This window comes from Melanerpes formicivorus, unplaced genomic scaffold (assembly GCF_026170545.1).
Source record: "Melanerpes formicivorus ecotype bairdi unplaced genomic scaffold, bMelFor1.0.p_v2 SCAF_3, whole genome shotgun sequence".
NCBI lineage: Eukaryota > Metazoa > Chordata > Aves > Piciformes > Picidae > Melanerpes > Melanerpes formicivorus.
This window is the reverse complement of record NW_027142355.1, coordinates 32345523-32372101: the sequence shown is the minus strand read 5'-3', so window position 1 is coordinate 32372101 and position 26579 is coordinate 32345523. Positions and strand designations below refer to the sequence as shown.

The 26579-nt window shown below is 39.3% G+C and overlaps 1 protein-coding gene across 26 annotated transcripts in view; it reads right to left on the bottom strand.

Moving 5' to 3' along the window:
- The window catches only part of NRCAM (neuronal cell adhesion molecule), a 168365-nt gene that overhangs the window by 56926 nt on the left and 84860 nt on the right, over positions 1–26579 (bottom strand). For 9 of the 26 annotated variants that reach the window (XM_068170032.1, XM_068170044.1, XM_068170033.1 and 6 more), the window contains 10 exons: positions 23289–23453; positions 20865–20882; positions 18344–18449; positions 15507–15703; positions 14603–14725; positions 14074–14244; positions 13587–13643; positions 10944–11055; positions 8740–8924; positions 6423–6554 (listed from right to left, as the gene is read on the bottom strand). In XM_068170032.1, the coding sequence (XP_068026133.1) occupies positions 6423–6554; positions 8740–8924; positions 10944–11055; positions 13587–13643; positions 14074–14244; positions 14603–14725; positions 15507–15703; positions 18344–18449; positions 20865–20882; positions 23289–23379 (1192 nt within the window). In that variant the 5' untranslated portion in view covers positions 23380–23453. Of the gene's footprint in view, positions 1–6422; positions 6555–8739; positions 8925–10943; positions 11056–13586; positions 13644–14073; positions 14245–14602; positions 14726–15506; positions 15704–18343; positions 18450–20864; positions 20883–23288; positions 23454–26579 lie in introns of those variants that run through there. The other 17 variants (XM_068170050.1, XM_068170173.1, XM_068170080.1 and 14 more) reach the window with 7 other exon arrangements.

The window sequence follows — 26579 nt, the reverse complement described above, 5'->3', positions numbered from 1 at the left end:
ACCACCCTTTGGGCCTCGCTGTTCATCCATTTCTCTATCCACTTCACTTATCAAGCCCATACTTCAATCATCTTCTTGTTCTTGAGAATAGGAGTAACGTTTGCCTTCCTCTGGTCTTCAAGCACTTCTCACAGTTAACATGATCAATTAAAGATTATCAAGAGTAGTCTTGCAATGACCTCTGCCAGCTCTCTCAGCACTTGTGAGTGCAGCTCATCAGGGCTCATGGACTTACATGGGGCAATGCCAGTGACGAGCAGTGTGAGCAATCTGGCAGTGCAGGCCTAGAGCCTGACATGGTGGTAGGCCATGCTCAGCATAAGTGCAGAGCCAGATAGCAGTGTAGCAAACCAGTGCTGTGCCTGCAGCATGTAACTAAAACAAGGCCCTGGTAGCTATAAACATGGAAAGTTATCTTGGGACAACAGGACATGCACCTACATCAACAAACCTTGTGTGTCGTTAGTAGTTGGACCAATAATCTGTAATAGTGCGATGGGAACCAATGAAGCCATGCCAACAAGGCTCTCTGAGTTTATATAAGTTGTAGAAGTTCCCTTGCTACGCACTTCTGCCTTTCCTGTCTCTTCTTCTTCTACACTTCACTTTACTGTGCTATACTTGCACTACAGGCCTGCACCCTAGGCCTCCAACACTGGAACGATAAAGGACCAATACTCGATCATATTGGTCAGCTGTATTGATTCCAATCTCCGTTGCCCCATGCTTACATACATCTAGTTTGCAAAAGTATTCCTTGACCTGATCCTTTCCTACCAAGAGTACATCAGATTCCAGCTATTCCCCCTGGCTGCTGAGATCAGGAATTGCTGAAGGTAAGTCTTGCTAGTAAAGACTGATGCAAAGAAGGCATGCAGTACTTCAGTCTCTCTCTTTTCCTGAATGAAAAGAGCAACGGCAGGGCCACTCAAGCACTGCCTGTTTGTCTTTAAAAGGATTCCAGTTACATTACAGGATAGCAGCACAAGAAGGAAAAATTGCTTTTGATATGTGTGCCAAATCTTAATTTACACTGATAGGCAAAATAGCAAAGGATTACATAATATTTAAAACGAGTTTGTACAATCAAGATAATGAATGATGAGGTTTTGCTGTAGAATTTCTGTTGCTGTAACAGACAGTTGAACCCTCTAACAGCCAAAATTTACTGCAACAAACATTGAGACTGTTTATGAACATGTCCTTTCTAGACAAAGAGCTGATTGTCTATTTTCATGTCCTTTTTCCATTACTTTGTATAATAAGACAGCTTCTTGACTACACTGCTCTACACTGCTCTCATGAGATCCCCACCTGGAGTACTCTGTCCAGTTCTGGTATCCCTACTTCAAAAAAGATATGGATGTGCTGGAATGTGACTGAAGAAGGGCCACGAGGATGTCCAGAGGGCTGGAGCTCCTCTCCTATGAGGACAGGCTGAGAGAGTTGGGGTTGTTCAGTATAGAGAAGAGAAGACTCCAAGGAGACCTTATTGTGGCCTTCCAGTATCTGAAGGGGGCCTACAAGAACGCTGGTGAGGGACTTTTTCGGCTACTGGGTAGTGCAAGAACCAGGGGGAATGGATCCAAGCTAGAGGAGGGGAGATTAAGATGTTAGGAAGAAGTTCTTCACCATAAAGATGGTGAAGCGCTGGAAGGGAGGTGGTGGAAGCCCCATCCCTGGATGTTTTTAAGGCCAGGCTGGATGTGACTCTGGGCAACCTGATCTAGTGGAGGGTGTCCCTGCACTACCTGCACTAGTAATGACTGTCCTTAATTATCTTGTGCCGAACAAAAGAACCTGATCATCAAAGGGTTTAAGACCTGTTGCCTTTCCTAGGCCAGATGCACAGTTCCAACTGTCCAATGACAGCAGAAGCAGTGGATAAATGTCAGCCCTAACAATCCTCTCCTCTCTGAGACTAAACTGCTTGAGACATCAGAGTCCAGCACATTTCCGGGTGTGGTGAACAGCTTGTGTGTGTACTAACAGAGAACATGATGGATGACAAATCTTCAACCCAGGGATTATCAAGGCCTTTCATGAATGAAATCTACGGGCTGTTGTTTCGCCCTTAAATTCAGTGTGATTACTAATGGAGACTAACTAAACCCTAGGATTCAATGTGAAATGTGATATAAACAAGTGAAGAACATGTTGAAAGAAGACAAACAGCACCTTTCAGTGCCTACTTTGTATAAATCTGTGTGTAATATTTAATAGCTCATCATGGACTATAAACCACTGAACCAATAAATTAGTCTTTTGTGCAGTATTTGCAATGCCTTTTTGAAGTCCAATTATGAAAGTGCTTCCCCTTCCCAATTAATCTGGGTTGTTACTTTCTTAAAAGTTGAGATACTTCATGCATGGTTTCCCTTTTGTAAAGCCATGCTGAATATCTAAGCAGCAGAACACAACGGATTATGCAGCAGTATAAATAATGCAGATCTTGAGTGTTAATTGAGTACAAGGCAAGGCAGAGTCGTGGACTGAACTTTCAATTGCTACTTGCCAAAGTAATTCTAATTGACCTCTAAGGGACTGGCTATGTGAGTTCAAATTACTCCTGTGAGTAAACATTAGGAGGCTCCTTATCACTCTAGCACGTCTTTAGCAGCGTTCTTTTCACCCATGCTGGAGTTTCTCTTTTAAGCATTATTGTTTAAGGGAAATCAATTACAACATTTCAAAGAAACCTAAAACCTTCCTTTAAAAACATCTTTTCACTCTGACTAATATAATCTGGAACAGAATTTACACCACTAGGTTTTTGTTTGGGTTGTTTTTTTTTTTCCACAGGAGTTTAAGACACACTACAGTTTTCTTGGTCATTCCCTTTTCCCTACCGGCATTCAAGCCTCACCCTCTGACTGAGATACGGACGAACGGTTCTTTCTTCCCTCGTTCCTTGTCTGACTCTATTCTTGCTAAACAAAACCGGAAGAATTAAGCATCTCCCAGTTGTGCTTTCCAATAGAAAATTAAAGTATTGCAAACAGATTACTGGCCCACAGGAGGCACAGTGTGGGATACAGATGACAGCAGGGCTTTGAAATTCAAATGTATCTCTTTTTCTTTGAAATCCTGCCATGGGTGTATCTCGCTCAGCGCTGCCCTGGAGCTAAAACAGCTGCTTTCGTTTCCTTTTACAGTGATTTACTAATCACTGAAGCAGAGGGGCTCAGTTCTGTAATTTAGTAACAAGTAAACAAAAAGGCCCACTCTACTTGGTAGTTTCCACACCAGCTTTTGATAACTCAGCTTTATACCAAATCACAAGAATCTGAAGAACTGCATTGCCTGTGATTGCAGTGCTTCTCTTTCTTAAATGCCCTGACAGACTCCATGTACTGGAGCATCCAGTTGAGGGGTTTTTTGCTACTGAGGTTGAGTGGGTAATCATATGCTGCCCTTGTATTCAGGAAACTCAGTGGCATCTTGCAGCTGTTTCTGAAAACTCTCTGTTTCTTAGTGTTTTACTCCTGTCCTGCAAGAATGCAGCACACATTGCTCCTCTGGAAAAAGTGCTTGTCATTTGAACAGAATGTCCTACAACTCTGGCAAGGAAGCTGCACAGTAGGATAAAACAAGCAAAAAGGTGTTAATGGTAGCTGTACAGAAAATAGTAAGGAAGATGAGAATGATGAAAATCCAGAAAGGAAAGAGCAGGACAAGCACCAGACTTCGATTATATGGTGTGCACTGATGTATTTACATACAGTACAAAATTACACTGATGTTTTCCTCTCATACCATTGTTTGATGAGGTGGTCAGTGCTACCTTATGTAACTTATTTAACCCATGCAAATTCTCATTTGAAATATCAGGCTAGATCTGGAAAAATGATGGAGTGGGTCATCCTGGGGGTCATCTCTAGGCAAGTGGAAGAGAAGATGATGATCAGGAGTAGTCAGCATGGATTTACCAAGGAGAAATCATGCTTGACTAATCTTACAGAATTCTGTGTTGTTGTAACTGAATGGGTAGATGCAGGGAGACCAGTGGATGCAGTCTACCTTGACCTTAGTGAGGCTTTTGACACCGTCTCCCATAATGTCATTGTGAGTAAGAGCTCAGGAAGTGCGGGATAGAAGAACAGACAGTGAGATTGATTAGGAACTGGTTACAAAATAGAGTCCAAAGAGTGGGGGCCAATGGTGCCAAGTCCAGCTGGAGAGCTGTGACTAGTGGAGTCCTCCAGGGGTCAGTGCCAGGTCAGTCCAGTCCTGTTCAACATCTTCATCAATGACACTGATGAGGGGACAGTGTCTGCTCAGCAAGTTTGCTGATGATACCAAACTGGGAGGCTTGGCTGATAGGCCTGAAGGCTGTGTGGCCCTTAAGTGAGACCTGGACAGACTGGAGGGCTGGGCAGAGCAGAAACTAATGAGGTTCAACAAGGACAAGTTCAGAGTCCTGCATCTGGGAAGGAATAATAAACTGCACCAGTATAGGTTAGGAGGTGATCTGCTAGAGAGCAGCTCTGTGGAGAAAGACCTGGGAGTCCTGATGGACAAGCTATCCATGGGTCAGCAATGTGCCCTTGTGGCCAAGAGGACTAATGGTATCCCGGAGTTCATTAAGAGGAGTGTGTCCAGTAGATCAAGGGAGGTTCTTCTCCCTCTCTACTCTGCCCTGGTCAGACCTCACCTGGAATACTGCATCCAGTTTTCGGTTCCCCAGTTCAAGAGGGGCAAGGATCTACTTGAGAGAGTCCAATGGAGAGCTACAAGGATGATTAAGGGACTGGAACATGTGCCCTATGAAGAGAGGCTGAGAGATCTGGGGCTTAGTCTGGAGAAAAGAAGACTGAGAGGGGATTTAATAAACATTTATAAATATCTGAGTGTCAAGAGGGAGGGGACAGGCTCTTCTCAGTTGCACCCTGTGATAGAACAAGGGGCAATGGATACAAACTACAGCACAGGAGGTTCCACCTCAACATGAGGAGGAATTCTTCACTGTGAGGGTCACAGAGAATTGGAACGGGCTTACCACACAGGTTGTGGAGTCTCCTTCTCTGGAGCCTTTCAAGACCCATCTGGATGCATTCCTGTGTGACCTGTGCTAGATTCTATGGTCCTGCTCTAGCAGGGGGGTTGGACTAGAGGATCTCTGGAGGTCCTTTTCAACCCCTAACATCCTGTGATCCTGTGATCCTGTGATCCAAATTTGCATTTAGCTAAGATTCCTGAAATAGGTTCTTTCTAATATTTTTGTTTCAAGACATACCCTCACTTTTCCCCCTCAAAGTAGCATATTTTTCTCTCCAGTTCAATGTCTTGTATTCCAAACATTTTAAATACATCTAATGAGGGTCCTCATTTGCCTGTTGCTATTTCCTAGGTTCTCATTGCAGAGAATCCTCCTCCATGCCCAAACTCCATGACATTTACTTCATCAAGAGACTTAAACATCTGAAGCTCCTGAAAGTCACACTGTCATACTTTCAATAGGTCAGCACAGAACAATGTTTTAGAACCCATTATCTCTCATGAGTTACCAGGGTAGATTGTCTGTTTTTATTGCAGCACTTTATGAAAGACAAATAATAAAGATAGAAGGACCAAGTGTGATTTTATGATATGGGCTACACCAAGTGCAAACCCAACTGACACCACACCCCTGCAAGATCTTCCCCAGTACAGTTGTGTGACACATCTTGTGTCTGTCATTCATCATTACCAGTCATACTACTGCAACAATTAAGTGACTCAATCACTAATTCAGGGTTGCTTTTCTTACCCATACACACAGAAACAGATGTTTCACTGCCTTAGGGGTTCCTTTTCTTTGACACCTACTTGGCACAAGCTGTTTGCCAGGCATTTGCTGATGCATTCAATCAGTTTTGCTGCTGCTGCTACTTTGTAGTGCTGCAGTCTGGAAGGCTAAAACGTACTCTAAGCTGCAAATACTGTAAAAGTGCTCTGATCAGCCACAGACATGAGCACTTGACTTTTTATATCACCTTTAGGGTTCCCAGACAAAACTAGCACTGCATTGGGGCAGCAAAGGAGAGATCCAGGAAACATGACTGCCATAGTAAAGCAATGGTAAAAATTACACCCCAGCAGTATCTCTGTAAAATAGGGACGGGACAGCACTGCTGCTAAGGCCTCAGTTCTACAAGAATACTGCCAGAAGAACACCAGACAGAATAGTCAGTAGTATGGTCACAGATTTTAGTGTTTTCAAGCACAAGAGGCACATTTTGTTCTACTTTTGTAAACTGCAGTGTTTTTATCATCTCATTCAGAATTAATTATTACCTGTCAGGCAAAAACTACTCAGATACATGGTGGTCTTTCATATTTGAGAAAAAACCAACAACAACCAACCCACAAAAACAACAAACCACCCTGATATTCCTCATATTCTCTTAGTCATTATTCTGTAAGGTAGTTAAAAATCTTACTTGCTATGGGGACACCATTTGCTAACCAGCTTATATTAGGCTTTGGGTTGCCATTAGCTCTGCAGATCAATGTCCCATCTTCTCCAGGAGACAAGACCAAGTTTCTGGGTGCTGTTATCCAGTATGGAGCAGCTGGGGTTAGAAAGAGAAACACACCAATTGTTTTCAAGAATTATGTCCAGAAAATCAGAAGGCAGAGTCATGGTTACCAGAAAATATTTCAAACAAGGTATATATAGACATAGAGTTACAACATTAATGAAACAAACAAAAAAAATCTCTGTATGTGATACTCAAATGATTAACTGGTAGGTTATACTGTGGTTCAACTGAGCCACTAACTGCCCACTAAAATACTGAGATAATACCCATTGAAATACTGAGATAAGCAACCAGAGGTTCTTTGTTTCATTTAGGGTTGCCTGCTTTGAATTTAACTTGCCCTTCCTAAAGAAAGCAAATTTTATCTGAGGATGGCATCTGCAGAGACTAGAATCATGTGTTGATTAATTTCAGATATCCATGCTCACAGCAGTCAGGCTATTAGGAATGAATTTAGGTTTGATTACATGAAAAGGATGAAATTTACAAATGGCAAAATGCTTGGCCTCCCTGTGCTCAATTGGTGACTGCAGTGGGGCCAGCTGTTTACCTGAGACAGCTGAAAACACAAAGCAATCAAAAGAGATGGAACACTGTCCTTACCAAAAGATACTAATTTATGTTTCCACCTCTTTTGCAGTGAATAACCAGAAACAGCATATCTTATTACACATTGCAATTAAATGTTGTATTTTGGACTGATGGACAGATGCAAACAGAAAATTTAACTGCTGCTCCTAAAAAGGACATTGGATGTGATCACAAAATGATGCTGGTCTACAAGAAAATAAATGTCTATTTAGCATGTAAAGTAAGCACTACAGTTGATTATTTCAATGACTAATTAGCTGTCATTCCAGGGTTTTTTGTATTGTATGGTATTCAAAACATACTTAGGATTCCTATTTGGGCAGAAACCCAGAAATGTAAATTAAGAGAGAAAATGAAGGAAGAATGTATGACCATCAGACAATAGTAAGGGAAGAGGAAGAATGTGAATGCAGAGCAAAAAAAGATGGAAAAAATACAGAGATTAAGAAGAGAGATGGTGAGAAAGATAGAAACACAAGGGAAAGAGGCAGTCTAATAACAGACAATCAAAGGATCTAAATTAAGTGTAGCGCTGGTACAAGCTAAGAAATCATTTTACGACTGTTATAGTACAATCCCAAATTAGCCTGATACTTTACAAAATAACATATTAAAAAGAAAAAAAAAGGAGAGAGAGAGAGAGAGATTAGAGATACTAAAGTCCTTCCACTGGTAGAATTCAGATGGTTCCATGACCAGGGAATTTTTACCATTACCATTCTTCCTTTCAGCTATGTCTTATCCAAGACTGGACAGATGGGCAGAATCCAACGGCATCAGATTGAACACATCCAAGTGCTGGGTTCTGCACATTGGCCACAACAACCCCATGCTGGGGTCAGAGTGGCTGGAGAGCAGCCAGGCAGAGAGGGACCTGGGGGTACTGGTTGATGGCAGGCTGAACATGAGCCTGCAGTGTGCCCAGGCAGCCAAGAGGGCCAATGGCATCCTGGCCTGCATCAGGAACAGTGTGGCCAGCAGGAGCAGGGAGGTCATTCTGCCCCTGTATACTGCACTGGTTAGGCCACACCTCGAGCACTGTGTCCAGTTCTGGGCCCCTCAGTTTAGGAAGGATGTTGACTTGCTGGAATGAGTCCAGAGAAGAGCAACAAAGTTGGTGAGGGGTTTGGAACACAAGCCCTATGAGGAAAGACTGAGGGAGCTGGGGTTGCTCAGCCTGGAGGAGACTCAGGGGTGACCTTATCACTCTCTACAACTACCTGAAGGGAGACTGTAGACAGGCTGATGATGGTCTCTTCTCCCAGGCAACCAGAACCAGAACAAGAGGACACAGTCTCAGGCTGCACCAGGGGAGGTTCAGATTGGATATTAGGAAGAAGTTCTATACAGAAAGAGTGATTGCCCATTGGAATGGGCTGCCTGGGGAGGTGGTGGAGTCGCCGTCATTGGAGGTGTTCAGGAGGAGACTTGATGGGGTGCTTGGTGCCATGGGTGAGCTGTTTGGGTGGGTTGGATTGGTTGATGGGTTGGACACGATAATCTTGAAGGTGTCTTCCAACCTGGTTTTGGTTTATTCTATCAGGTTTATTCTATCAAGAAGTCTTAGTTCATTCTCACACTCTGGACACTAACAATATTCCATTAAAGATTCTTTTAGCATTACCTTTCACAGTCACTGAAATGACATGATGAGCAGAACCTAATCTGTTTCTTGCTATACATTTATAGTTTCCAGAGTCAGCTTCAGAAACATCTATAATCTTGAGAGTTTTCTTGAAGTTTTCAAAAAAGGTTCTGTTGGCTGGCAGTTCCCCACCTTCTTTAATCCAGCGAATTACCGGTGTGGGTCTGGAGAAGCAAAAGCATAAATTTGATTTAGGAACTACAGAAAAGGAAAATGAGAGATCATCAAACTATTTATTTTTTCTTTGAATGTATATGTTACAGATAATTATTTCAAGAGGCCTTACCCAGATTCTGGGGCATGGCCAGCAAATGTGCAAAATATGCCAGCATTTGTTTCTAGGAGGTGAGAAGCCTCACTAACACTGTCAATGGCCATCTGTTTGTAGGCTTAATAATTATAGAATGCATTTGTCTGCTGATTAATCTCAAAACTCTGATGGTTAATAAATGAATACATGAATGTATTTCAAATCTTGTTGCAAACTGATGCTCTAAAAGGCAGCTTCTAGATATTGACAAGTTTACTGTTGTCCTTTGTGCAAGCAATATCCTAAGACTTGATGAATGTCATAAATTTTGCAGCAAAGATGCTCAGGAGCAGAAATATTTTCCATGAGAAAACAAGAAGACATTCAGTGCTGAGTCACTGCACCATGTCTAAATCTTGGCTGTGCCCCATATTGTCCACTGAAGCTGAAAGTTGTCCACAACACATGGAGATACACTTTCTAAATTAAGAGAAATTACAAGGTGTTGTTTACTGAGTAGAATGGCCTCTTTCAAATAGCAATGACTCAAGGTAAATAGTCCCTTAGCAGCCTAACGTGACATATTTTATAACAGAGACACCTAGCAAAGCTGAATTTTAATTAAGGTATCAGTAAATAGAAAAAGTTGTTTTAAACCAAATCTGAATCTGGCCATTTGTGGACCACTATGTAAGCTTCCCTCACTGAATTATTTTGTTAAAAAAAGACATTGTGGCTAAAGACACAAAGCCATATAACATAGTTCATTTTCCCCCTGTTTTTATCCAGCAATTTTAATGGACTGATCAATGCTTTTGTTGCAGCATTCTGAAAACCCATGCAAACATATTATAGATGAATACCTGAGCTGATGCTACTCCCACTCACAGGTGTGGTTTTGCTAGTGGTGATGATGCAGAGAGGTGATCAAACCACAGCCTAGACAGAAGCACTGCACTGATGCTTGTATCAAATTTGTGTAACGCTGTGCATGAGCGTGGCCTATAGAGCTCATGCAAGTGAACTCAGATGCATGATGCTGTGCTGCATCATTTGCAATTGCTGGCTATCCTCATGGCTACCTCAGAACAGTCTGCAGAGTTCAAGCCTGCAGTGGGCAGTAGTGTCATCCCTACTCTAGTCATGAGGTCTGTGGTGACAGGTTGGACTCATGATCTTTGAGGTCTCTTCCAACCTTAGTGATACTGAATACTGAATATGCTTTTTAACATTGTAAACATGTTTCTAGTTCATGAAATAGGTCCTAAAGATTTTCCACTAAATCTATTCTCAGATTTCTTCCTGAGAATGAAACAAATTCATGAAGCTAAATTCTGCTTAGTAATTTTCTACTAGAACAATAACCAGCAGAGGCAAACTTGCATTACATTGAAGAAGCAAGTACCAATTAAACTCAATAACAATGAGAAGCTGATGTAAGGAGCTGAAATTATGTTCTAACAACTCCCACCTAGCTGATCTATGAAGTTATTATTAGCATATGTAAGCAGCCTTTTCAGATTAGACCAGCTGATTTGTATCTATTTTTATATAATTTGAGAGCCTAATGATGGTAAATTCAGGAAACAATCAGAGGCTTGATTCCTTAGTGTAATTTTGCAGCTGTGTGTCTGAGGTTATCCCATGGCATTTCTTGTTGTGTCCTTTAACAAACCAATGGTTACAACCTAAATCCTGTGTATAGGGTTTGGGGATATGAGAAGGCAGACCCCATGCCTCATGTTCATAAGCAATGTTAATATCTGCTGATACCCAAGCAGATGGTGGACCTCCTTAGAAGAGCTCTTTTCACTTTACATTTCTCTTTGAAATACCTAAGCTTATACAGTGGTAATACTTTAAGCAGCTTTGAATAGTTTCCTTCTCTTTCTGTATTTTTATCTAGAAAAACACTGCCTAAAGAGCAACTCACAATCCTGCTGCAATGCACTCCAACAAAAGCACATTTCCTCTGAGTTCCACTTTGGTACTTGTGCTACCTGTTGGTGTTAGAAGAACTGGCTGTCTCTCTGTCACTGGCTTTGCTGCAACAAGAGAAGAACAAAACAATTAATTAGGAAACTTTGGTTTTAGCACTGATCAAATGCACACATCTATTCTCACGTTTTGGACAGAGATGTGGCTCCATGCTGGCCATTTAACTAAAAATCATTGTGTTACACCATTGCACAGCTCAATGAATTAGGTTTTAGGTAGACAAAACACATCTCAACCTGTTAAACACTCTAATTTTGAACACATACATGAAAAATGTTATTATTAAAGATGGGAGCAATCAATTCATAGTTTTTACACAGGCAACTATGCAGCCTGATGGATGGATGTTGAGCCTTAATCCCAAGCAGCCTCTATTCACTTCAGCAGAACTATTACAGACAGGTCACTGATATGAGTCAGAGTGCAAGACTGAAAGTTAGTAAGTTTTTGGGCTTCTATCAAACACAATAAAGCAAAGCTATTGCATTCAGAGATATATATCAAGAGGGTAAAAAGTACTCTCCACTTTGCTTCATTAACTATTTTCTAGACAACATGAGGCATCTTTTCAGAAGTTAAGCCTTGTGTTCTCCTCTTACTATGTATTTAATTTTAATACAAGCTGTTCCCAAGTCTGGCAATAAAGAACCACTGATTAACCTGCAAGAAATAACCATGGTAAACAGACAGCTATATGACCCACTTCTGACATTTGTTGGCTTTTGATGTATTATGACATTTCATATGCCCTCACAGAAGTCAGAATGGAGTGCTTTCTGTAATAACACAGCACCTTCTGTAAATACCCTACCATTGTTTTATAGCAATTTTAATATATAGGATGAGATAGCTCTAAAGTGCAGGAGCAGTTTGAATCATTACAGTAAATAACTGCATTTTTTTAATATAAGAAGAGACATAATAAACTCGTGTTTATTAGGGCACAGGATTTATTGATACATTAACACAAATAAATTCAAATACTATTTGTGCTATGAATTCCATAAAAACTAGTACAGAAACAACTTAGGTTGTCTGAAAAGGGCAGTCTAGAGTCAAGAGGACAGCTGATAGTCACGGGCAATAACTAACCTATCCAATCTATCCAGTTTCTGCATTCCTAAGGAGTGCTGACTCATGAAGCTGGAACACCTCTCCTATGGAGACCAACTGAGGGAGTTGGGGCTGTTCAGTCTGGAGAGGAAAAGTGTGCAAGAAGACCTCACTGTGACCTGTCAGTATCTTAAGGGGGCTTACAAGAAAGCTGGTGAGGGACTTTTTAGGGTGTCAGGTAGTGACAGAACTAGGGGGAATGGAGCAAAACTAGAAATGGGTAGATTCAGATTGGATGTTAGGAAGAAGTTCTTCACCATGAGGGAGACACTGGAACAGGCTGCCCAGAGAGGTGGTAGAAGCCCCGTCTTTGGAAGAATTTAAGGCCAGGCTGGATGGGTCTCTGAGAAACATGATCTGGTGTGAGGTGTCCCTTGGCCATGGCAGAGGGGTTGGAACTAGATGATCCTTGAGATCCCTTCCAACCCTGACAAATTGTATGATTCTATGATTTTGCAAGACTGCAAATTCAGGAGAATTAGCTCTGGTATTTCTGAGTTGTGAGCCAATTACATGGTGTTTTCCTAGCTAATGGTAGCTAATAAATAATTCTGTGCTCAGGTACATATTTTGTGTTTGTTCTTGAATGACATCTTAGTTTTATGCTGAGAATTCAAACTTTGTGTACCCCTGTTTTATTTTATATTCCCATAAATTATAGTTTAAGATGTATAAAACATAATTTGACAAAGAAAAATATGACAATAGAATACACATAATGTATTTTATATCTATCTCCCACAATGTCAAGTGGAGAGTCTAGAACCTCAAGTGATACAGTATCAGTGTTGATCCAAAATCAGCCTTGCTAAACACAAATACAGCTCATTAGGAGGATTCAACCCACATTGTACAAAAGACCATTCAACACAGATTAATGTGAAGATCAGCTTAAACACCAGACAAACACAACTCATCTTTCCCCTAAAATGTTATTGATACAGGTAGCATTAAAATGTTTAGATGTTAATTAATTCCAGTTTTACAACTAGGAAGCATGTTAAAAATGAATGGTACATTCAGTAAGTTATTAAACATGAAGGGCACCTGTTCAATGCTTAATTACTGTAATTAATTATGCAGCATGTGATACTAAATAGTCCTAGTGATAATGAGCATATCAAACTACTAGGTAAATTGGAGGGAAAATCTTTTAAAAGCAGCACAGTTTGGAAGTAATCAAATAAGACTTTTGTTTTTCAATCTCTCCAGTGTGAAAAACCTGATTAATTATAAAAGTTTCTGTTTTTGTGAGCCATATGCTGCAGTAACATTGAAACATTAAATATTTGAAAGAATCACACTGTGCAGTCCCTTTCTAAGGTATGGATTATCACCAGCACTAATAGATACTTTTATTAGAAACTGAAAAGGGAGCAAAAGGTTAAGTAGCCATGGAAGTGAAGTTAGTTAACTAAATGCTACTGTAAAACAAGGAGTATCAGTGGGGACCAGTGTAACTCACCACCAAAAATATCAGTGTCACTCAAATTAGCAGCTATAGTGTCATTCAATGAATCCACTGAAATAAACAGAATATCATGAAGAATGCATACAGGAGGGATAAATCAAAGTACTGGGAATCAAAAAGGTGATGATATGGCCACGGCACGTTAATTACATGATTGATTAATTTGTTTCAATAGTTACAATAATCACAATAACTTGGGTTTGTTGGAGATGAAAAACATCTAAAAATTATCATTTCTTTACACTATTTTTTTTCAACATTTCAAGTCTTCCAAAAGAGTTCTTCAAAAGCCAAAAAAGGGACAGCTTTTAAAGTTAATTATGTGTCAAGGAATCTGGAGACTACATATTAAGTTTATAATTCCTTATTCAGAATTACAATTACAAAATTCCCTAGTGTAACAATACTTAGCTTTGGAAAATAACTTGAGAATTCTGGATAAACACTATGTAAATATGTAACTAGGCAATGCAATACCTACTTGAAAAGACTTTTACAGAAATGGGCTGTTTCTGCTGTATGGTTTGTGTATGATTAAATCTTGCATAGCAGATGTAGTCCTCCCGGGTGTCTTCTGGTTGTACGTTAGAAAAATAAAGGTCTCCGTTTAGACCTTGGGAAACTCTTTCACTTTGAGGCAGCCTTTGGAAAGCTAAGGGAAAACAAGAATATTTATCTCAGTTAGAATACACAGTTCATTATTATGAACTGCAGACTCCACATTTGCTAATTATCTCGACCTTTCTAAAGTTTTCTCTCAAACTCCTTTGTCTTTCTAGTCTTCCCCAGTGGTGTAATCTACAACTTACATTAAGATCTCCAGCTGCTTTTGGCTTCATGCTTTTGGGCTGCATGTCTGCTTGTTTCTTCGTTTCTACAGAAATGAAAATTCTTTGAATTTTAACTTAGAGGGAAACTCCACCACCTGTGAGTTTTGGTAAGCAATCAGCAACTACGTAGAAAAACTGCAAAAAGTAAACTAGTTCTGCATAAAAAAAAAACAAACTCACCATTATCCATCCAAAATATTATAGGTGGTGGTAAGCCAACGGGAGGTCTGCAGTGCAGCACTAGCGAATCACCTTCTCGGACATGGTTAGGCTCTAGTTTTTCTTTTGTCCACAGTGGGGATCCTATAGGAAAAAATGTTAACACACAAGCAAACTATGGATTGACAAGACTTCTAGAATTTAAGGAAGAAATGCACATAATATTCCAGGAAAAAAAGAAAGTAACAACATGCATCAGAATGTAAAGTCCTCTCATGTTTATTAAAGATTTAGTTTTTGTTCTTTTTTATGTTTGCTGAGCATAAAGGAAGTTATGTTGGAAAGTTTTAACTGCAATAATGCAAAACCCCCCACTCCAAAATAAAGGGTAGATGTTCCTAAAACAGTATTATATACACACAGTTTTAATAAAACATTAGAATAGCACATTTTAAACTAGAAGCTTGAAAAAATTACCTGAGAAAAATTACATTAAAAGCTAGAGAAACAGTCTACCATTAATCAAAAGTTTTCAGCTGTATCTTCAGTTCTTTATCAGAGCTATTATAATAACTACAGCATGCATGCATCAGAAAGAGAATAAAAACTGCCTTCAGCAGTACTGTACAATAAGGATTCAAACATTTGATTCTGATTGTAGTGTCATACATACAACTCCATTTTAAACATGGGAGGTCATCTCGATGTACCCCCAGAAAATCAGGCAAGTATTTTGGTTATAAATGTCCTACGCAATACTGGAGAGAATATGAAACATGTTACTACATCAGAAACTATACATTACCTTCTACTATGATCACTTTGATGATTACATATTTAAGACAGAAAAAGTGTGAAGCTTTCAGAAGAAAATAAGTAAACCAAAGAGTTTCATGTTTTACAAACAGTAAGATTTTTCACTTACTAGAAGGCCTTATAACGATGTTGTTGGAAACGGCTGCTCCTCGTTCATTCCTTGCTGTACACTGGTATACTCCCTCATATGCTTCTGCCTTCCCACCATTCATAATATTTACGACAAGAGTGCCTGAATTTGGTTTCATTGTTACCTGTGCATCTTTATCTATATCAAAATGAGTTCCATTGCGTGTCCAGGAGAAGCTAAAATGATAAAAAGAAAAAGAAGAATTTCTTCTTCATTATTCATTTGTAGACTGCATGAAGAAGAAAAATGTAATTTTCAATAATACATGGTATTTTTTTCTTTATTAGTTCAGATTTGTTCCCAAGCTAAATTGACTAATATAAGAATAGAGCACTGTTTAACACAAAAACTCTGGGGATGCTTTGAGATAAAACGCTTGGCTGAATCTGTTAACAGGAGCCCTTTCAAAGTCAGTATTTTAATTGTTTTTAAATGACATTAAAAGATCCTGAAGTTCATCATATATGGAACTGATTTTCTTTCTACTGAAGATGATACAGCAGCATCTGTGAGAACTGATATTGCTAAAGCTGCATTAGCATTTCCATTATAAAAACCTGCTGTTGAAAGGGTTTCTAAACCTGCCTTTAAAAACGTGCTGAAATGTATCATCTCTGGTCCCCACAGGAGACCATTTCTTTTTAATTGGTTTGGCCACTTTTAAGTCATGCACGTGAATTAAAGACTGTGTGGCAAGTTTGATTGCACTACACAAACACCCATGATTCTTTGAATTGTATTTTGCAGTCTGATAAGCCAAATAATTACTCTAGACCATTTCTACTGGTGTTACAGTAAAGTAACTGGTGTTGCTTTAAAGGAAAACGTGTTTTGAAAAGTAGTTACTAAAAATGAGGACTATTAGAACTCATTTAAAAATATGTAAAAATGCAGAGATTCATAGTCTCTGCAACCTATAGTACCATACACACCAATTTCGTATGCCTTGTCAGTAGTCAAAAGTATAGGTACAGACAACTAGACCAGTGCCTCTGAAGTACTGAGCAGTCAGGAGTTCAAGCGCCGTGTGTGAACAGCAGTTTGCATCCTTCTTACAGTTCAGCTTCATAATCTTAAACACAAACTTAAGCTTACTGGTTAGAAAGGTTCCTGAAAATATAAACTTATATGGTATTGAAAAAGCTCAAATTCTAAGTGATTCAAACTGTCTGTTGACATTCTACCGCAGGAGGATAGGACTAGACATATTGTTTGCACTTTGTGGTGGGAAAGAACAGAAGAAAAGAACCTGACCCGCAACACTGCATCACACTGCAGTGTTTCTGGGAGGATTAGTATGCACAGTGAACCAATAGTGAATCTGTTTCTTATGTCCTTGCAGGTAAAGCTGTAGAATCTCTGCAGAGAGATTTTGTGGCCAGCTCATTTCTGGAAATGTTTAAGATCAGGCTAGAAGAGGCTTGGAACAACCTGGTCTAGCGGGAAGTGTCCCTGGCCATGGCAGGGGAGTTTGAAAGTAGGTGATCTTTAAGGTCCCCTCCAACTCAAGCCATTCTAGGATTCTATGGTTCTGTAATCCTCTATGTGAATGATACAGGGAACTGTAATGTTGCTTCAAATGAGAGGAGTGGTACAAACCCTGAATTTGAGCTATATGAAAGTCAGAGTTGCTCAAGCTACAGGTAGCAGCACATCCATAAAGCTTTATGCCAGCTGCTCTCAACAATATGAAGTTATCCTGTTATAACAAACCATTCATACTCTGGGCTGAGAAAATTAACCTTCAGAGCTTTGAGGCATCTCAAGTTGCTGCATTTGCAGGTTATCAAAGTTGGTGGACCAAGCTATTAAAATAAATTATTTGGATGTCATGTCTTTTATAATAAGCAAAACTAAGCACAAGCTTATGAAAGTCATTAGAAAATGCTGCACTTAAATGCTGTCATTTCTTCTGTAGCAGGAAAACAAAGTGAGACAGGGTTTGATAGGGAAGATGAGACAGTACAGCAGAGAGCCCTGGCCCATGGCTCAGACACGTCAGTTCCATGGAGAGTGCTCTCATTGTCTCAAATAAATCCAATTCAAAAAAGGACATTCAAGAGAAACATTTTCAGAAACAGAGTAGTTGTCCCAAAGTGCACAAAAACCATATGAATCTCCAGGTCCCCCCCCCCAGATTCTTGAGAATGGCATTGTGCCTGCTGAATCAAAATGCCAGTAAACACAGTGGGTTTATGGCACTCCTACCGTTAACAGGACCCTAGAAAGGGTGACAGTATCACAGATAAACTCCATCTTCTCCATTCTGTTGCCCAGCATGATAATGACAATAATCCCAAGGCAACCAGAAGGCACAATGTAGAAAAAAGCTTGGTTATTCAGCAGAAGCACATTTAATGAGCACTGTGTGTGTCTGAATAGACAATTATAGACTAATGCTAGTAAGAGCACACAATTACTGCCAATGCCAGAATGCATTACGGCTGCTGCTGTTTGCACTGCAGGTATTCAACATCTTCAACGAGTAGTTTTCAAATATTTCAAGATACTGAAGCAAGGTCTTAAAACAGAAGATGATCAAGACTCTGATCTATACACAGGGTTACCATTCTGCCAAACCCCAAATGAAAGCATTTAAATATACTTGGTGAAGTAAGGCTACAGATTATTCACACTGACACACAGTACACAACTCCCAAGAAAATTCCACTATCTAGTAGCTCTTTAAATTACAATTGAGTGTGTCTTGCTGTATGTGCATATGCACATACTACTTAGTTTACAAAAGTCACATCATTTTCTCCCAGTTTTCCTATGCTGTTAAGCCAACAAGAGCAAAACGAAAAGATACTAACCTAGGAGGTGGCTTTCCTTTTGCTTCACACTGTATTACAATATTCTCTCGGGGGTCAACAATGTAATCTTTTGGAGATTGCTGAGTTATCGTAGGAGGTTGTGACACTTCATTATGGAATATAAGAAACAGAGAATTTAACAATATTTTCAAACTATCAGTGAGACAGTTTTGTAAGCAGAGAAAGCAGAACTGCAATTAGCAAGCACATAATTGACAGAAGAGTGGGATTAAAGCGTCATTTGTATTAGGAGGATGAAGCCCTTTATTCTTGTAAATCACTGTAGCCATACTAACTTCCAGCTGAGCTATGCTCACACACAGACGAAGATCTTGGCCAAAAAGCTTCACAGTGTTTCTACATGCCAAATTTCAACAGGTTTTGGCAAAACCAATGTATCCTGAATGAAAAGTTGTGATGTGTAAACCCACACAAAATGGTTTCTGCCACATGGAAGCAAAAAAAGTACAAAGCTCTGTAATATCTAAATATTTTATGTGCTGTGAAATTCTCTATGGGTGTAAATTTTTCATACATTTATTGTGTTCAACATTTTCAAGTAACCTACAAAGCGTGCTTTAGGAACTACTTTTCAGGAGTAAAACATACATGATAAATGAAAGACTGCAAAACAATAGTCACTAGTTTCCAAATAGATGAAACATGTAGCAAAAGTCTAACACTCATTCTCCTTAAAAAATCCAAGGACAATATAGTCTTGTCAATTTCCCCAGTGTCATGGATTGAATTGAACTTGCTGCTGTTATTCAGACCATGCTGCAGTCATGCCAGCTTCAAAAATGAAAGTGCTAACTGGCGCAAAGTATTATGGGGTTTGAAGTTCAGATTGCAACATGGGAGGCTTCCTGTTCTGGTTTCTGCCGCTGGGTTCTTCAGTGTTGGCTCTTTTCTGCAGGGATGGCAGTGAGGCAAATGGTAGTGGGGTACAGCTGCTCATTTTGGCTTTGTATTTTATGCTGGGTTTTTCGTCCCCCTGTATTTCATGGCACTTCTGCAAATAAGCTAAGTGTTGTATTATTAGATCGATTATTAGCTAAGGTAATTATGTATCTCATGTTATATTAAACTCCTATTTCTTTATCTCAGCCCTGAGTTTTGTGTGTTAACTCTCCCCCTCACTTTTGTGTTGGAGGAAGGGGCAAGTCAGCCCTCACATGCAGGAGAAACATATATTTAACGTTTATGACTTACCAAGTGCTACAGAATGAGTGTCTCAAGCCAGTATTTATTCACCTGAAAAAATACATTTTTGGGTGCCTACCTATTTAATAATTTGTAATTTGCTACCATTACCTATGCTCATTTTTGCATTAACAAAAATAAATAGACCTGTCTATGACATTAAGCTAGTGAGTGAAGTGTCTTCCTCAACATTATTAATCCAGTTACACTAAATTACATAATTTAGTGAAATCTAAAGGACCCAGTTTAGTAATACCCCTGCCCAAATGCTGTCTGTCCAGCAATACAATTTGCTAGTATTTTGAGGTAGTTTCTAGCCATTTTAGCAAAGCATTTCAATCATTAGTTAGCTGTGTTCTCATGCCTTGCTCTAAATTAAAATTGTTTAACTGTTAAAGCCAGTTAAAATTGTAAAACTGAGATTTTTAAGTCTTCCCTCCTATTACACACTAAGCACTCTGTTGCACAGAAAAAAAGTGGGTAACTGTAAAGCCCTACCCCACAAGAAATAAAATCAGATCATGATACCATGATTCCATGATCTGATTTTATTTCATGAGATATAGCAGCTAAGCAGAACAGAATAGGCCATCCAGAGCTGGGTTTTGCTGCTCTTCCTCAGTGCAGAGAGGGAAGTGCTTAAAAGAGGAAGGCAACAGTTTTACATGATGATTACTTCTTGAGTATTTCTTTTGAGAGATGTCAAAGACTGTCCTTTTCACCCCTCTCAGAGGCAGTTCTCGAGGTAAGCACGTCAGATACTTACTTGGAAAAAACAAGCAAGCTCTGAAAAGAGACATGAACACTGCCCAAACATTCAGGATATTCCACCTGATGAACATCAAAGACCTGAAGTCTCTACTCCTGCGCTATCCTGAGAGCAGAGCTCAGTTAGGAGATGGCATAAATGATGAGGGCTAGTTAAAAAAAAATGTATCCACTGTTTTTCAATGATATAAAGGTATCTCCAACTCAAGACATTTAAAACAGTATATAAGTGCACATATTGCAAGTTAATTTGCTTTGTATCCAATATATTTACTCCTGAAAGTAGCAATAAAACATTGCTCGTGCTGATACTGAGTAAAGATTTTAATGTTCAGGTAGCAGACAATCGAAACTCACGCCATTAATTTGTGATTTGTGTACAGTAGTATTTTGTGAACACTGCATGCACAAAACATTCAGCTACAGCAAACCAAGTCATCAACAAAATGTCAGAACCACACATTTTTGGCCTGCAAATTCAGTTTGCAACACAACTGCTATTAATTTGCAGCAGCAGCACACAGCCTAGTTTTTGTGGACAGGAACTTACATTCTTCTAGGAGTTTTGCTTTTATTCCCCCATCAGAATCAGCAGTTGAATGGACAAATGGAGATTAAAGAGAAACATTTGTTAGTTAAAAGAAAATCAGCATTTTTTGAGAGGGAGGATAAGCATCTCTGAAAAGTACATTGGTCACCATTAAAAAGAAAATATTTTAAACATGTAATGCAGTAACTCATGCAGTAGTGCTTGAAATTCCAGCCACAATTTCCATTGTGTCAAGGATTACTACATTGATCCAGAGTTCATGTTATAAGAACTGTTTCTGAAGTGTTGACTTTTTAAGGGCAACCATGGTATGTGATTTTGGTCTTGCAAGGACACAAACCACTGATACTGAGGAGACAGCAAATTAGAATTAAATGGAGTGCACTGCCCTTGTGCTGCAGTCAAAATCAATCCACCCATACGATCATATGGAAATACAAAGAGAATGCTTCAGGCTAGAATTACTTTTACAAAGATGAAAGCACCTAATTGTACTCAACAAACATGCAAACCCTTGTGGTTTGAAAATTAAGCAAACAGCAAAAAAACATCTTGGTTGAAACATCTTCGTTGCTTACTTCAAATATTTTGCATACATGTCTCCTCATCATTAATGTTTTAGAGCCAGTCAAAATGCTTTTGGTTAGCTACACTGTCAATCACCTTTTACCTACTCTGAGGCACTGACGAGTAGAGGAACAGCTAAGCAGAATAAAAACTAAAGGTTCGACTAATCAAGTACATTCTCACTACCAGGTGTCTGTGGTGGGTATATGGAGAAGATCTGCAGAAAATACAAGTCCTTCCCTTGTGCTGCTCTCTCAGAGTCCTTTGTGATGATTATTGATGAGAGCAGTAACATGTAATTTTGGTTAATATGTTTTTGGCTAAAAATTCATGCATGTGACTTCATCAGACCCAGGAAGGTTTAGTAATAACATGTAGTAGGGAACAAGTTAATTGAGAGTCAACATGATACATCTAAAAGGGCTACTTGGTTTTGTCTATTGATGCATTTCTGGTTAATTTAACCTGAAGTGTTGCTCTATACAAAAAATATTAGAATGGTGCACAATTTATATAGTTCCTAAACTACAAGATGACTTTAAATCACAACTTTTAGTGTTCAAAATATATAGGGAGAAAAAAAATAAGTTTAGAAAATAAGACATTCATTCTTCAAACTTTTAAAGCCTTCCTTAAGCCACAGTTTATTGCTCTAAACACATTAACAGAACAACAAGTCTGATGTGATTCAGATATATTGATCTTGTTACAGAAACACGGGTCATTGGTTTGCAAATATGCATGGGGAAAAACTACCAAAGCACTTGCAATTTATGTCAATGATTAATAAAGAAAAAACATGCATTTATGGAAGGTAAGAAGGTACAAAAAACATGGGGTAAAGAAAGCCAGGCAGATTAGAATTAGAGGCCATTTTACTGATGTATTAATCCATTAATTTAGCACCACCCCTAACGTTCTCTTTTCTGGTAATTAGTTTAACAAATGAATAGTCACTGTGAGGTGAAACATGGTTCAGTGAATCCTGAAAATGTGATCCTACTTATCTTAAGAAGAAAATAACAACCTGACACATGAATAATTTCATAAAATTAGCTATTAGGGCTCTACAATGCAGCAGCGACCATTGCTTCCTTTACAGCATGGAGTGCTACCTTCAAGGCTCACCACTAACAGTTGTACCTTAGACAAAAATTTCTGATCTTGTGATTTATTTTCCCTTTTCTACAAGTTTCATCACTACTTAATGCCAGAGCAGAGCACACATGCTTTTAACTTCAAGTCAGGTACTTAAATATCTTCAGGCAGTACTTTGGAAATCTAAGACTCTAACTTACTCTTCTGAATCAGAAAGTAAAATGCTTCGAAGTGTCTGAAGTTTAGATATTGGAGTATCTTATCAGATCTCCTATCGGCTCCTGAAAATCTCTTAAATGAAGATAAGGGTGGATTGTTCATAACAACCAGGAATTACCCTTGGGTTTTCAGCAAATTTTCTATATGACCTTCATTTCACAATTAATATTTAAGTGGGCTTCTCTGCCCTTCTTTAATAGCACAAAATAAAGTGTTCAATAAATACACGTCCAAGTGTGAGTGGGCTTCTCTGCCCTTCTTTAATATCACAAAATAAAGTGTCCAATAAATACACATCCAAGTGTGAGTATTTATGAGAAGCTACATTAACTTTTCTAAAATGAACAATGTAAGTAATTGTATATGCACATTTTCTGAAGATCTTCAGAAAATTAGTGTACATACTCATAATGTCCTGACTGAATTGAGCAAACTCACTCCATATTTAGCTCCCCATTGGAGTTATCTTCATCTTCCTATACAGAAATTATGTAACTGATCTTCCATTATAGTACACTTACGTAGCAAGTCAATACTTACAGTCAAGAGGTACATCCAATGCAGAAATCATTTGGCACAAAAAGAGGACCAAGGAAGCTTTTCTTGCAGATACGCTCTTCTTTTTCATCATGATTTCAGGTATTGAGTAAATCACACTTGAAGAATGGTGTCCAACTTCATCAGACTAGGTAGCCTAGGATAGTGCTGCAAATATAAACAATAAATCTAGTAAACACAATTAAAATAATAATAATATGAACATACTATGGCAGTTGAATGATCACATCTTAATAGTATGAAATAGCAACAATCTACATGCAATTATTATACAGAGATAATATTCACATTACATACTCTAATGAAATCCAAGCAGAGCTCCAGAAGTTCTTAGGATAACTAGATTAACACTTTCCTAGAAATCCAGTGAACACTTCTATAACCTTGTTGAATGGAAATACAAATGCCTTTCCTACAGAGGATAAAGCATCAGTCCAGCTAGTTAAAAACCAGCATATACTAAAGACCATAGTCCTCTGAAGTAGATTTAGAAGATTAAAGTTCTCAGTGTCCACCTAGTCTCTCTTTGAAACATCCTGCAAAATTCTAAGCACAATTTTGCTAAGTACTGCGGGATCTTCCTGCAGCTTTGTCCTAGGTATCTTAATTTCTCCCAGCTCTGCCATGCTGCTGTGCTCATTCACGTTCTATATGGGAGCCTATGTTCCTATTCCTGAATTTTTTATTTCACCCTAAAGTTGAAATACTTTGCCATTTCTACCTGTAAACCAAAATCTAATTAACTGGTAGCACACTATCAAATTCTCTCCTCCTCCTTTCCTGTGTGAAGAGATGGCAGAAATGAAACTTCAGGAAAATTTATCCTGTGAAATATGCTCAATTTTCTCCCCCAGCCAAGCATGAGAGGTCATATTAGGCACAGCAGAATGACTCTGTCTCCCTCCTTATTTTTATGGCATTCAGGATCCAGTTCTACCTCAGAAGAATGTTGAAGGGCCCCTCAGTTTAGGAAGGATGTTGACTTGCTGGAACGAGTCCAGAGAAGGGCAACGAAGTTAGTGAGGGGCTTGGAACACAAGCCCTATGAGGAGAGGCTGAGGGAGCTGGGGCTGCTTAGCCTGGAGAGGAGGAGACTCAGGGGTGACCTTATTGCTCTCTACAACTACCTGAAAGGGGGGTTGTAAACAGGCAGAGGTTGGTCTCTTCTCCCAGGCAGCCAGTACCAGAACAAGAGGACACAGTCTCAGGCTGCGCCAGGGGAAGTTCAGGCTGGAGGTCAGGAGGAAGTTTTACACAGAGAGAGTGATTGCCCATTGGAATGGACTGCCCGGGGAGGTGGTGGAGTCGCCGTCACTGGAGGTGTTCAGGAGGAGACTTGACAGGGTGCTTGGTGCCATGGGTTAGTTGATTAGGTGGTGTTGGATGATAGGTTGGACGCGATGATCTTGAAGGTCTCTTCCAACCTGGTCTATTCTATTCTATTCTATTCTATTCTAGTCTAGTCTAGTCTAGTCTATTCTATTCTGTTCTGTTCTATTCTAAAACTAGCTGCCTGCAAGTCCCATCATCAGCACCAATGACCTATAAAGAGCTTTAAGAATGCAGATTAGAAATCCAAAGGGTGCTTTCTCAATAAATGGACACTAGCTTAAAAGGTATTTCCCAGATGCCAAACTGGTAAGAAAGTTCACAAGAGTAAGCATTAATTTACCTTGAAAAGAGCACTTGCTCAGCTATGCCTGCAAATGTGAAACACAGTAAGTCCACAAGGAGCTAAAGTTGCGATGAAGCAGTTGCCTTACAAATGTTACAGTTATTTGTGCTTCCTTAAATTAGTTCAAGAAGTGAATGCTAAGACTTTCCCTCAATCTTTAGGTCACACATGAAATGATGTCTCTTAACTGTAGATGGTAGCTGTAGATGGTATCTGTCTTTGTAGAAGGCTTCTGAATACAGACTTGAATTGGAAACCAGAATTGCAGCTCAAGCTCTCATCCTAATTTAGCACATCACACTCTCTGAATCTTACTGTACTATCTACAACACAAATGTTTGTTTCAAATTCAAAACATCCCAGCAGGTTAAATTAGAGATGTAGTGCTCCTTAGAGCTCTTGGATACTGCTCACTGGGGCACAACACAAGAGGGCAAATTGCATATTCACATTTAAAGCTATCTACAGTACTGCAGAACAGATTAAAACAACCGAGTGTTTGTCACAGCAGATTAGAAACACAAAATGCAGCAGAAGAGAGAATACCTGAGTTCCAGCTTTTGCATAATCACTTATACAAACTGAAAAAGCAGAAGCAGATGAGGTGGTAACCCAGAAATTGGTTAAGGTGTGCTGTAGAGAAGCATAGCAAGTACTCAGACTTCCCTAGAAAAATGAACTGAAATTTTCTATATTTTAAATGGGCACCCTAAAGCACTGGGGGTTTAGCTGGGGAAGAGAAGCATTTCTTCCATCCCACTTTCGGCATGTATAGTTTCTTGTGCTCCTGCAGTTAGTAAGGGGAAGGAGAAAGGTTTCTCCTGAGAGTGCAGGAGAGCACTCCAGCATGTTTCCTGAGACAGTGCTTTCCACAAAAGCTGATTTTGTTCCATCCACCACAGTTCTTGGCTCTTCTCCAATTAAACTATATTCTCACACACTGTTCTCTTGATCTTTAAGCCATCTCCTCATTTACAGCATCACTGTAATTAGCTAGGTGCTGTCTGTGCAATGTATTTGACCCAGAGTTTACAGATTACTCTTTGGAGTTTTCTGCAAGTGAACCTTGACTCGTTTCTTCTATTGTTTCTTCTCCAGCAGATTTTCAGCTCTCCTTATGAAACCCTGAGAACCTGATTATCCACTTTATTGTCCTGGTCTTTCACTGTGTAAAATGAGTATTGCTGGGATTTGAGAGTATTTTAAAATTAAATGACATTCCCTTTGAACAAGTACAAATGAATATGCAGGCATGGTGAATCAGGGAGGTGCGATTAAAATGACTGTGAAAGTAATACCCTTGAGAAAATGCCCCACATTGCCTACCTCTGCTACTGAAACGTTCAGGTAGGGTACCTACTGAGTCTGCTGCTGGGATATTTGCATGCAATACAGAGTTCAACAGCCAGTGGGAATTACTGTGCTGAGCTTGCACGCTGATTTTTGTCATTCTTCAGACAGGCAATGTGCCCAAACACTTTGTGATAGAACATATTTAACCGAAAATTATTTTAGGGTTGTCAGCACAACTGGGTGCTCATGTTGAATATAATCAAGACTAAATCTGACATAATTTAGTATGAATACAACAGCTGCTG